A 12,820-nucleotide genomic window follows, 5' to 3' on the forward strand; every position below is an offset into this window, starting at 1 on the left:
CCGGCTCTGGAACGCCCTTCCCAAAGAAATCAGACAAGCCCCTTCCCGTCTTCCTTCCGCAAGGAAGTTTTTTTTCAGGAGCAACCTGAGTCGCTTCTGGAGTGAGAGAATTGGCCGTCTGCAAGGACGATAGCCAGGGGACGCCCGGATGTTTTGATGTTTTTACCATCCTTGTGGGAGGCTTCTCTCATGTCCCCGCATGGAGCTGGAGCTGACAGAGGGAGCTCATCCACGCTCTCCCCGGGTGGGATTCGAACCTGGCAGCCTTAAAGTCAGCAACCCAACCTTCAAGTCACTTAGTCCACTATGCCATCTGGGGGCCATCCACAAGGAATGAAAAACTTGGTGGTTCCTGCAGATCTTGAACAGGATTAGTCCTTGGCCCTCCCTTTTGATCCAGCTCAGCACTTCATCCGCTACTGGCCCCAAGCCCTCCTGTTGCACAAGACTTGAATAACACTTTATAGTTGGCCATTCCAACATTGAACTCTGGGTCACTATAACTGGCCCATAAATTGAGTATTATTACTAGTTTTATTTTTCATTGTTGGATTGTATGTTGTGTATTTATGTTTATTACTTGTATCATTTTTAAATTGTTCTTTGGTTCTGTTTTTATTATGTGTATTGTATTGTATTGTTTTTATCATGTTGGAAACCGCCCTGAGTCCCCTGAGGAGATAGGGCGGTATATAAAAAATCATAGAATCATAGAATCGTAGAGTTGGAAGAGACCTCAAGGGCCATCCAGTCCAACCCCCTGCAAGAAGCAGGAAAAATAAATAAAGTGTTGTTGTTGTTATTATTATTATTTTATTATGACACAGCAAACAAGATAGATATGCTGGAATTCGTATCACAAAATCACAAGTCGAACACTTCCCAAGTGTCTAGGGCTGTGTGATGTATTTTCGGATGATGCGTGCAGATCCCAGCAGGGTGGCCTTTTGCAGTTGGCAGATCTTAATTTTGTCAATGTCTATTGTTTCCAAATGCCGGCTGAGATCTTTTGGCACAGCACCCAGTGTGCTGATCACCACCGGGACCACCTGCACTGGTTTCTGCCAGAGTCTTTGCAGTTCAATCTTGAGGTCCTGATAGCGGCTGAGTTTTTCCTGTTGTTTTTCGTCAATGCGACTGTCACCTGGAATGGCGACATCAATGATCCAAAGCTTTTTCTTTTCCACAACTGTGATGTCATGTGTGTTGTGTTCCAGAACTTTGTCAGTCTGGATCCAGAAGTCCCACAGTATCTTTGCATGTTCATTTTCCAATACTTTTGCAGGTTTGTGATCCCACCAGTTCTTTACTGCTGGGAGGTGGTACTTGAGGCATAGGTTCCAATGAATCATTTGGGCCACATAGTTGTGTCTCTGTTTGTAGTCTGTCTGTGCAATTTTCTTACAGCAGCTGAGGAGATGATCAATGGTTTCATCGGTTTCCTTGCACAGTCTGCATTTTGGGTCATCAGCTGATTTTTCGATCTTGGCCTTAATTGCATTTGTTCTGATGGCTTGCTCCTGGGCTGCAAAGATCAGGCCTTCTGTCTCCTTCTTCAGGGTCCCATTCGTGAGGCAGAGCCAGGTCTTCTCCTTATTAGCTTTTCCTTCAATTTTGTTATTATTATTATTATTATTATTATTATTATTATTATTATTATTATTATTATATATTTGGGGCATCAACTCTTACCTTTGCAAGATAACATTCCCCCAGATGTAGAATATCTTACTGAAGGGGTTTAAAGCCAAACCTCTTGAGATGAGGGTTCGATTTGTATAATTCTCGTTCCCTAGTAACAGCACGAAACCTCCATCGGAGGCAGCTAAGGAGAAAAAAGAAAGAAAGGCAAGCAAAAGGGGTTGGGATGGAATAACAGCTAGATAGTAACCTGGGGAAAAGATGCAGTGGAAGGAACATTCTTTTATGCCCCCATAAGCATAATAGGCAGCCATGCCTCCCATCTTACAAAGAAAAGGCATCTTTTTATTTCAAGAACAATGCATGATCTAGTTGAAAAATAAAAAAACCCAGAGGAAAGACCTTACAGCTGTCTAGCAACAAAACAATCCCAGAAAGCAGACACAAAATCTTCCTTACTACAGTGCAAAATGGACTGCGTTTCTATTCAATAGTCTCCAAATTGGTAGTTATGCAAATAACCCTGTGCAAGTATTATGCAAATCTTTGTCATCTTGTTTTGATGATATACCATATGACGAGCCCCCTCAGCGTACACCAAGTTCGCAGAACCATGATCTCCCATGAAAGCAGACAGCAGACATGAACCCCACTTCCATTTCCAAAGGTTCCTTCTCGTGAACCAACTTGAAGAAGCTCGGATTCCTGCATGGGGGAATCCTTTGTTGGAAAAAGTGTTCTTACCATACATCAAGGGAACCACTGAACATATAGGGAAGCTGATGAAGAAACACAACCTACAAACTATCTTCAGACCCACCAAGAAAATCCAACAAATGCTACGTTTAGCAAAGGACAAGAGGGATCCTCTCACCTCTGTGAAAGTCTACCGTATACCATGCCACTGTGGACAAGCCTACATAGGGACCACCAAATGCAGCATTGCCCAAATACAAATCAAGGAACATGAAAGGCACGGCAGACTAAGCCAACCAGAGAAGTCAGCCATAGCAGAGCACTTGATGAACCAACCTGGACACAGCATATTATTTGAGAATACAGAAATGCTGGATCACTCTCACAACCACCATGTCAGACTACACAGAGACACCACTGAAATTCACAATCATGTGGACAATTTCAACAGAAAGGAGAAAACCATGGAAATGAACAAAATCTGGCTTCCAGTATTAAAAAAAACCTCTAAAATCAGGACAGTAAGTAAACAGCAACACTCAGAAAACAAGGGAATTCCAGGCATGAAACTATCAGGGCCGGCTAACACCTCCCAACAAAGGAAGAAGCCAGGCTTCAAAGCTACAATACCATTCAATGCTAATCACACTGGCCAACTGCACCATTCACACTTGCCTCAAGCAGACAAAAGTTCTTTCTCCAATCCTGGACCCTCTATGGATATAAGCCCCACTTGCATAGTTTTCCAAAAGACCTCACAACCTCTGATGATGCCTGCCATAGATGTGGGTAAACATCAGAAGAGAATGCTTCTGGAACATGGCCATACAGTCTGGAAAACTCCTAGCAACCTAACTCTTATTCATGTCAAATTTCTGCAGCTATGAAACAGCTACAGGAAGGGTTCCCAGAGTAAAATTGGAAAAGGCTCTTTTACCTTAAAGTGGGAATTTTAGCAAGCATTGCTTGCTATCTGGTTACATGCCAAGCAACACTTGTTGAAATGCCCTCTTTTGCACAGCCATCAAAAGCACAAGAGCCTTCTTGTTTTTTCAGCAGGGCAACCCTATCTGTGGGATTCCTCTTTGCATCATATGGGTTCATATCTTCTCCTGTCAAAGCAAACAAACAGGACTCCCACAACTTTGGATTCCTACATAATTTCAGAGGGTGGGCTGGCACTATCAATGAATATAGAGTGCCTAGGTGCGGTCTTTTAAATGGAACACCGGAATCTGCTCTGTTACAGATCTTGTGGTTCTTACCTCTGGGTACTTGTCTGGGGATGTCATAAATAAGCTTATAATACGTATCTGAAAATTGAATAGAGAAAACACCACATGAAGATGTGAAACAAAAATGCTCATTTATCACTCATTTCAGTCACCTGCTGCTTCTGTGATCTTTGGCTCCTGCTCAGTCCTAGGATTTCATTCATTCATACACACACATAACACGCACTGGCTCCCTTATAAATACTGGGGAATAGTTCTAGTTCCCCATATTTGAAGTATGCAGCTTAATATGGTAAAACAAATGGCACGCCAATCAATCCCTTCATGTGAAGTGGCAAACACCAAATCACACCATCAGTGCACCTTGCCCAGAATGACCTTTTCCAACTAATTGCAGTCTTTCTGTTTTGTTTTGTTTTTCTACTTCTGTTAATTCACTGGAAATAAGCTGCCTTTGTTCTCATTTACTGTAATTTGTTTCTTGGCCGACCTAAAGGTACAGCAGGGGTGTTCTCCCCATATCTTATCAAGTTCCATCTCACTTCATAATCATGCAATTCTTATGCATCTGAAATTGCCTTTTTATTTTCTCCTGTCTTTTTTCTACTTTTGTTTCATGCCTATTAAATTGTAAAATACTCTTGATTGTTAGATTATTAGTTTGCAGTGCCCATCTGAATTTTAAGTGATTATAGTGGAAGCAGAAATGATAGTAATGGTGGGATGATGATGATGATGATGATGATGATAACAATAACAATACTTAAGAGAGTCAGGTTAACCTTTCTGGAATTCCAAAAGACTGTGGTAATTTGTTCCATCTTCTTTCACTAGCAGAAAGAACTTGTTTTCACTTGTAGAGAAGATAACCCAAGTAATGTCACAAGTATCTGGAAAGGAGAAAATATCTCTCAAGCTAATTGATACACTGGGAGTGGGAAATCGTAAGGGGGTGGGATGGAATGGCCTTTGAGATTACCAGCCTATGAAAGAACTACATTGCCTAGGGGAGAAAAAAAACAATAAACACTTCTGATAATGTAATGAATGGGTGCTTAATTTCACCTATAGAATCATAGAACTAAAGAGACCACAATCTGTAAAGATATTTTCAGCTTTTTAATATTATGCTCTCAATCGAAGGAAGTTCTGTAAAATTAGTTTAAATTCAGTGCAGCCATGCCAGGATGGGCTGAATAAGTACCACATTTCATCACATAACAGTCACACTTTTGTGTTGTTGAAGGCTTTCATGTACAGAATCACTGGGTTATTGTGAGTTTTCCGGGCTGTCTGGACATGTTCCAGAAGCATTCTCTCCTGATGTTTAACCCAAATCTATGGCAGGCATCCTCAGAGATTGTGAGGTCTGCTGGAAACTAGGCAAGTGGGATTTATATATCTGTGGAAGGTCCAGGGTGGAAGAAAGAACTCTTGTCTGCTTGACAAATACGAATCAAGGAACGTGGAAAGGCACTGCAGACTATATCAACCAGAGAAGTCAGTCATAGCAGAGCTTCTGATGAACCAACCTGGACACAATATTATTTGAGAACACAGAAATGCGGGACCATGCTAACAACCACCATGTCAAACTACATAGAGATGCCAGTGAAATGTGGACAATTTCAACAGAAAGGAGGAAAAAATGAATAACATCTGGCTACCAAAATCAGGACAGTAAATAAAGAGCAACAGAAAAAAAAGGGGGGGGGGATTCCAGGCAAGAAACCATCAGGACCAGCTAATCACCTCCCAACAAAGGATTCCCCCAGGCAGGAAGCAGCCAGGGTTTGAAGCTGCAAGGCCATTCAATGTTAATCAAGGTGGCCAATTGCAACATTCACACTTAACTCAAACAGACAAGAGTTCTTTTTCCCACCTTGGACATGTCACAGATATATAAACCCCATTGTCTAGTTTCCAACAGACCTCACAACCTCTGAGGATGTCTGCAATAGATGTGGGTGAAACATCAGGAGAGAATGCTTCTGGAATATAGTCATACAACCCGGAAAACTCACAGCAACCCAGTCGCACTTTTATCCCTTTTGACCAAAAAAGGGGTGTGACTATTACACAATGAAAAGAAATCTGCCTTTGATTCTATGGTTTATGTTTTTTTAAAGAAAAATTACCCGCCTTCCTTCTGACTCAAGAAGAGAAGGAATCGCCCCGAACTCAGACAAAGGATAAGATTCCATTCCCCTTCCTTTGTTCTTTCTCCGAAAGCAAGGCAGTTTACAAATCTGAAATGGAGTTCTTTGGAGAAAGGAGAAAGGAAGGAAGATATAAGTTCCAGAAACCTCCATTTCAGGTTTTTAAACTGCCCTGCCTTTAGAGAAAGAAGGAAGGAAGCGGGAATGAGTCCCAAAACAGTTCTGCAACTATTATGTGAGGAACAGAGAAGGTTGCTTACCTGTAACCATGTTTCTCCGAGTGGTCACCTGTGAAATTCGCACATATGGTATCCCCTCAGCTATGCTGACAGCTTATGGAACCTTCTAGAGCTTTCTAGATCATATCTGGCCGAGGCCCCGCCCACTTCCCTATATATAGCCCGTGCAATGGGCAACCGCCTCAGTTCCCCTGCCGTGACAGCAGTAAGGTTAGAGGCATGACATTAGCGGGGAGGATGGGCGGGGATGTGCAAATTTCACAGGTGACCACTCGGAGAAACATGGTTACAGGTAAGCAACCTTCTCTTTCTCCATCGTGGTCAACTGTGAAAATCGCACATATAGTAGATTAGCGAGCTACTAACCTTGGATGGTGGGAGTCATGTCACCGAAGAAAAAAGTATTGCCCTTCCAAATTCTGCATCCTTCCGAGACACTGCATCAACTTTATAATGTCTGATGAATGTCGACGGGGTAGCCCAGGCAGCTGCTCGACAAACCACGTCCAAAGGAACACCTCTCATGAACGCTGTGGACGTTGACATAGACCTTGTGGAGTGACCCTTCACATGTTCTGGCAACTCGCGACCTGTTGACTTATATGCTTGGTGAATCGTGGCAACTATCCATGCTGACAATCGTTGAGTCGAAACTGGAGTACCCCTAGCATCTTTCCGATATTTTAAAAAGAGTCTTGGGGACTTTCGAATTTCAGATGTTCTATTAATGTAAAAAGCAAGTGCTCTTCGAACGTCCAACCTATGGAGAGTTTTCTCTAAGTCTGATGTTGGATTTTTAAAAAATGCTGGGAGCACTATCTCTTGTGATGTATGAAATCTAAACGCTACCTTAGGAAGAAACGTGATGTCGGTGCGTAAGACTACTTTGTCCTTATGAAAACGGATGTACGGTGCATCTGAACGTAGAGCACACAATTCGCTTGCTCTTCTTGCAGAAGTTATTGCTACTAGAAATGCTGTTTTCCAAGTCAGGTAAGTTAGCTCCGCTGTCGCCAGCGGTTCAAATGGGGGTTTTGTTAGAGAAGATAGTACTAGTTCTAAACTCCAAGATGGTACTACAGGAGTTACTGATGGTCTTAGATTCCTGAAGCCTCGAAGAAAAAGAGCTACTAATGGGTCGGCAAAACACGATGGGAGACCGGCTTTCCTCCTGTACCAGGACTTTGCCGCAAGGTAACATTTCAACGACGATAGTGATAATCCTGCATCTGCTAGAGAGCCTAAGAAGTCTAAAATAATATTGGATGGTGCTGTTTCAGGTTGTTCACCTCTTTGCTCTGCGAATATTGTAAAACGTTTCCTTTTATATGTATATGATTTTTTTGTCGATGATCTGTGAGCAGCAATTAAAATCTTTTGTACTGAAGATGATACTGTCGTGGTTACAGTCTTGGACGTAGTCGCCAAGCTGTCGATTTTAGAAGGTACGCGTCTGGGTGTTGAACCATTCCTTCCTGCTTCGTTAGAAGATCCGGGCGGTTCGGTATCCGAAAGTACTCCCCTCTGGACAGATTTAGGAGAGTTGAAAACCAAGGTTGACGTGGCCACCAAGGGGTTATTAGGATACAGTTGGAATTGTCCTTCTGCAACTTGGATATTACCCTCATGAGGAGGGGAATCGGTGGAAAGGCATACAGGAAACCTTCGTTCCATGGTTGTAGAAATGCGTCTCCCAGACAACCCAGCCTCCAATTCACCGGTTGGCGAGCATAGTACAGAGGGCATTTCGTATTCTCCGGTGTCGCGAAGAGGTCCACTGTCGGGACTCCCCAATAGTTGAATATTTGCCTCACTGCATTCTCGTGTAGGGACCACTCGTGGTCCGCGAATGGTGTCCTGCTGAGTTGGTCCGCAAGAATGTTTTGCTCTCCTGGTAGATGAATTGCCTTCAAATCCACATTCCTTTCGATACACCAATTCCAGAGACGGACTGAGAGCTGGAGAAGCTGAGGTGAGTGTGTTCCGCCTTGTTTGTTTAAGTAACACTTTGTTGTTGTATTGTCGGTAATGACCTGGACTACATGCCCTGCGAGTGCTGGTTCGAATGCTTTTAACGCTTTTTCGACCGCAAGTAGTTCTAGATACTTTATGTGTTCTTTGGCTTCTTCTTTTGTCCAAATTCCATGTACAGTCAAGTTTCCTGTGTGGGCACCCCGTCCTTGTGTGGAAGAATCTGTAGTTAGAGTTATCGTGGGGTCTGATGGTTTGAAAGGGAGTCCCGCACAAACATTGTTGGAATTGGTCCACCAGAATAGGGATTGGCGGACCTCCAGTGGGAAAGATAATCTTATATTGTGGTTGTGAACCAAGGGGTTGTAAGTACTGAGGAACCACGCCTGCAGGATTCTCATGTGTAAACGGGCATGTGGTGTTACACTTGTTGTCGAAGCCATATGACCTAGAATTACTTGAATTTGTCTGGCTGTTATATGTTTTTGTAGTATTGCTTTCTGAATATTGTCTTTTAAAGTTCGGAAACGTTCCTCTGGAAGAAATGCTTTCTGTGATACCGAATCTATAATGGCTCCAATAAACTGGATTGATTGGGTTGGTTCCAATTGGGATTTCTCTTTGTTCACAATGAGACCTAAAGACTGGAGAAGAAATAATGTGATGTCAATGTCGATTAACAATTGATTACGAGAATCAGATGTTATTAACCAGTCATCAATATAAGGGTAAACTGTGACACCTCGTAGTCGGAGGGCGACAACAGCCATGCATTTCGTAAACACCCTTGGGGCTGTTGTCAGACCAAAGGGGAGAACATTAAAGCAAAAAGCTTGGCTTTCAATCATAAATGACAAGAACCTGGAATGCTCTGGATGCATAGAAATATGGAAATAAGCATCTTTCAAGTCAATTGTTGCAAACCACATTCCTTTATTTAGTAAAGGCAAAATATTTGATAACGTAACCATCCTAAACTTTCTGGGATTAATATATGCATTTATCCCCCTTAAATCCAAAATGGGTCTACGGCCCCCTCCCCGCTTCGGTACTAAGAAATATCTTGAGAAAAAACATCTAGGTAACTCGTCTTGGCTAAGGCGTCGTATTGCTCCCTTATCTAGCAGAGTTTGTATCTCTTCCCATAGTGCCGGGGAAGGATCTGTAGTGCGAATTATCCCAACTGGGGAATTATTGAAGAATTCAATAAAGTAACCGTACTCTATAATTCTAAGTACCCATGTGTCTGATGTGATATGACGCCATGTTGAAATAAAAGGGGCTAATCTAAATCCAAAAACAGGTGAACTCGAGTTTGTTTCTAAAGTTCTTATTGATGAGTGGTTATAACTTGCCAACGGGCAATAAAAGAATGTTTTAGTCATAGTTGTTGTTCTTGATATTTCGCTAAAGCCGACGCTTGGGGCCACTTTGGTTTCTTGTTTTGCCGGTGGTTTGACCCCTTTGCAGGTAAGGTTTTCTTTGTGATTGGTATCGAAATTGTGGTGTCTTTCTAAACTTACTATAGTTTCCTCCCTGTGACCTATCAAATCTCCTGAAATAGGGTGCTTGTGGTGGTTGCCAACGTTGTCGCTGCTGGTAAGTATAATTTGGTTGATTGCCGTACTTAAACATTGTTTGCCTCATTTCGTGGCCATGTTTGAGATTGTCATCAGTGGTGGCATTAAAAAGACCCAAATTGTCCATTGGGAGGTCCTCTGCAACAGCACGACCTTCTTCTGAGAGTGCTGACGCACGCAGCCAGCCATGTCGTCTTATTGAGGTTGCCGTTGCAAATAATTTACCAGCAGTGTCTGCCGTATGTTTACCTAAATCTTTTTGTAATTTTGCAAGGGATGTTGCTTCTAGATGAAATGCTCTGGCCATTCTCTGTTCCTCAGGAGGTAAATAGTCAATTAATGGCTCTATTTTAGACCACAGAAAGGATTGATATGTTCCCATATAAGCCCCATAATGAGCCAATTTTGTAAATAGGGCAGCAGAAGTATGTACTCTCCTTCCTAGTGCATCTATTTTGCGTTCTTCTTTATCCGGTGTTGTAGGTATTTGTCTCCTTAAGCGTTTTGCGTGTGTTGCGTCTGCCACCACTGAGTTGGGTTTTGGGGGGCGTGCAAGCCATTCCGCTGAAGAAGTGTCCAGTTTATACATATTCTCGACGTATCTGGGCACAGGTGGTATAGCCGCTGGTGCGAGGGAACTTGCACCTGCCAATTTGAGGAAAAATGGTAAAACCGGCAATACTGTGGGAGCTGGTGGTCTTTGTTGGTTTGCTGGGAATAAGGGATCATCCACAGCAGTGGGTGTTTTAGGAGTTGGTAATGCTAAACTTTAGACATCCTAATCATTAAGGCTGAAAAACTATGTAATTCCTCAGAAGTTGTTAATGACATTTCTGTCTCAGGATTAGGATTTTGAACAATATTTGAATCAGTGTTGTCACTAGAGTCAGAGTCCAGGACTTCAATATGTTTTGAGTGTAATGCTTCAGGTAGGTGTTGTAAGGGAGGCTGTGGTTCTCCCAATCCTGCCATAGCTGTTGACATGGCACCATTCATGTTATTAGCGGGCATATAATTTATATTAATTTCTTCAGAAGTAGTTGTGTGTTGCTCTTTAATAGACTCTTTCTGTGGTCTCTTGTTAGTTTGAAATTCCCCTGTCTGTAATGTTTGTTGGGGAATATCCTTATCCTTTCCTCTTGTTTGTGAGGAAAAGGTCTTCTGTGGATACGGTGTTTCATTATGGTGTGCTATACTCATTTCTTGTGGAAATTGCATGTTGGATCCAGGTGGACCAAAATAATAATATTGTCCATTTGGAGCTATATGCCACATGCTCCCAGGGTGGCTATAATAATTTAAGGGCATTTGCTCCCACTGTCTGGATGCTGATTGTTTCCTCCTTTCTCTCCTCCTTCCTGGTTTGTTTGTTTGCTGGCTTGAGCTGGAAGGGGTGGAGTCTGTGCTCGAATTCGAGCTGCAGCTGTCAGAGGCGGCGGCTCTGTAACGCGCTCCTCGATGTTGACGGGATCGACTAGGAGGGCTTCGGTCCCTATGCTTGCGTTTGGAGCGGTTTGAGGTGCTCTGGCTTCGACGCGAGCGTCTGGAGTATTGGGAGGAGCTTCGGGAGCGGCGAGAGCGTCGGGATGGGCTTATGCGCCTCCTCCGAGTTCTATGAGAGGGAAGCAGAGCTCCGTCCCGGCTTGAGTTTGAAGCCTCGGGACCGTCCAAAACAGGCATTGTGGGTGTCGAGCCCGTTACAATTTGTGGTCTTTGTTGTTCAGCCATTACTTCTGGGGAAGTTTCTTTTGGTTGTTCCAGCCCCGTAACTTGAGGGGAGAATCGCTTTTGATTTTCTTGTGCCTCATTAGCAGCCTGCCCTGGTGGCGGTGCTGAGGTAGGTTGATCTGTTAATTGTGGGTAAGTACCTTGATCTTGTATGTTCAGTTTTGGTGAGGAGAGAGCTTCCTGATCGTTGCCGCCATCTTGGCGAGCCGTTTTGGCGGTTGCAGTTTTTGGCTTTTAAAATTTCTTTTTCTCAAACCCCTGTCTTATTTGAGGGTTTTGGATATGCATCGGTGATGAATTTTGGCTTTCTAAAATAGATGAGGGAAGTAGAGCTTACTCATAAAGCATTGCTTTAAGTCTTGTCTCCCTATTTTTCCTTGCCTGAGGGGTAAAGCCCTGGCAAACGGTACATGACTGTATTTTGTGTCCTTCCCCCAGACACAATAGGCACTTTGAGTGGCCATCGGATTCAGGCAATTTTCCTCCGCAAGAGGAGCATCTTTTAAAAGCTGTAGTCGATGCCATTTGACAGGGTAGATGCTTCAGTGTTAGCAGGTAGAAGAATTCACTATCGCTGTCAAGCGGAAAAAGGGGAACTGAGGCGGTTGCCCATTGCACGGGCTATATATAGGGAAGTGGGCGGGGCCTTGGCCAGATATGATCTAGAAAGCTCTAGAAGGTTCCGTAAGCTGTCAGCATAACTGAGGGGATACCATATGTGCGATTTTCACAGTTGACCACGATGGAGAAATATACTACCAATTTTGCCGCCCGATAAAAGGGGGGTGTAACTATTATGAGGTGGCAATGAAATACGGTATTTCAATGGTGTCAAAAGAGCATTCCCCATGCCTCTTTCTGTCCATGTTCATGGGTGGAGAGGTGTCATGGAACCCAGTTACAGGGCTTTGGTAATTCAGCCCTGTAACTGGGAGTCATAACATAAACAATCCCAGAAGCACCTGGCAGAAGAAGATAGAATACGCCTGGGAACTTGGGACCGAAAGTATAAACAATTATAATTAGTTTAGTGTGTGAAAATGGTAGTAATGTGATATTGGAGGTGGGACTTGATGATGATATTTACGTGTGGTGTTACGTAGCATCAAAAGTTATAAAAATAGTTGTATGTAAACATTGAGTCATTCTTGACTTTTCCAAAGTCATGTGTTCTTCAATAAAGATTGGATTTGAGAGCAGTTATCTTTAATCTGCGTTCAGACTGATCCTTTGAAGTGAGCAGGACAATTAAGTCAAGAATCCAGTTCTCACCCTCCTGCAAATTTGCAGTGAAGTGATAATGAGCAGGGAAGGAGATCAAAGCCATGACGGAGCAAAGGGGCCTTCGCTGGGAGCTCGGCCGTTGGCGGAAGAGACATTGCAAGCCATAGCTTCCTCTACGGGGTACCCCAAGCCGGACGGCGTGACTCAGAGGATTCCCAGAGGGGGAAGAGGCGGTCCGGCGGCGGCAGAAACCAGTTGGGGATCTGGAGGAAGCATGCCGGAGACCGTGGCCCTGCGGTTATCCATCCTGGAAACAAATTTATCCAGGCTGTCGGAAACCGTGGGGA

General features: G+C 43.4%; 1 protein-coding gene across 11 annotated transcripts in view; it reads right to left on the minus strand.

The window, feature by feature from the left end:
• The window catches only part of LOC103280541 (cation channel sperm-associated auxiliary subunit gamma), a 60,247-nt gene that overhangs the window by 21,976 nt on the left and 25,451 nt on the right, over nucleotides 1-12,820 (minus strand). For 10 of the 11 annotated variants that reach the window (XR_010000831.1, XR_010000830.1, XM_008119923.3 and 7 more), the window contains 3 exons: nucleotides 4,355-4,462; nucleotides 3,603-3,650; nucleotides 1,693-1,825 (listed from right to left, as the gene is read on the minus strand). Coding sequence is in view for 9 of the 11 variants with exons in the window: in XM_008119923.3 (XP_008118130.1) it covers nucleotides 1,693-1,825; nucleotides 3,603-3,650; nucleotides 4,355-4,462 (289 nt within the window). In the remaining 2 variants the exon portion in view is untranslated. The remainder of the gene's footprint in view (nucleotides 1-1,692; nucleotides 1,826-3,602; nucleotides 3,651-4,354; nucleotides 4,463-12,820) is intronic. The other variant, XM_062962793.1, reaches the window with a different exon arrangement.

The sequence above is a fragment of the Anolis carolinensis genome, unplaced genomic scaffold, assembly GCF_035594765.1.
Source record: "Anolis carolinensis isolate JA03-04 unplaced genomic scaffold, rAnoCar3.1.pri scaffold_10, whole genome shotgun sequence".
Classification (NCBI taxonomy): Eukaryota; Metazoa; Chordata; class Lepidosauria; order Squamata; family Dactyloidae; genus Anolis; species Anolis carolinensis.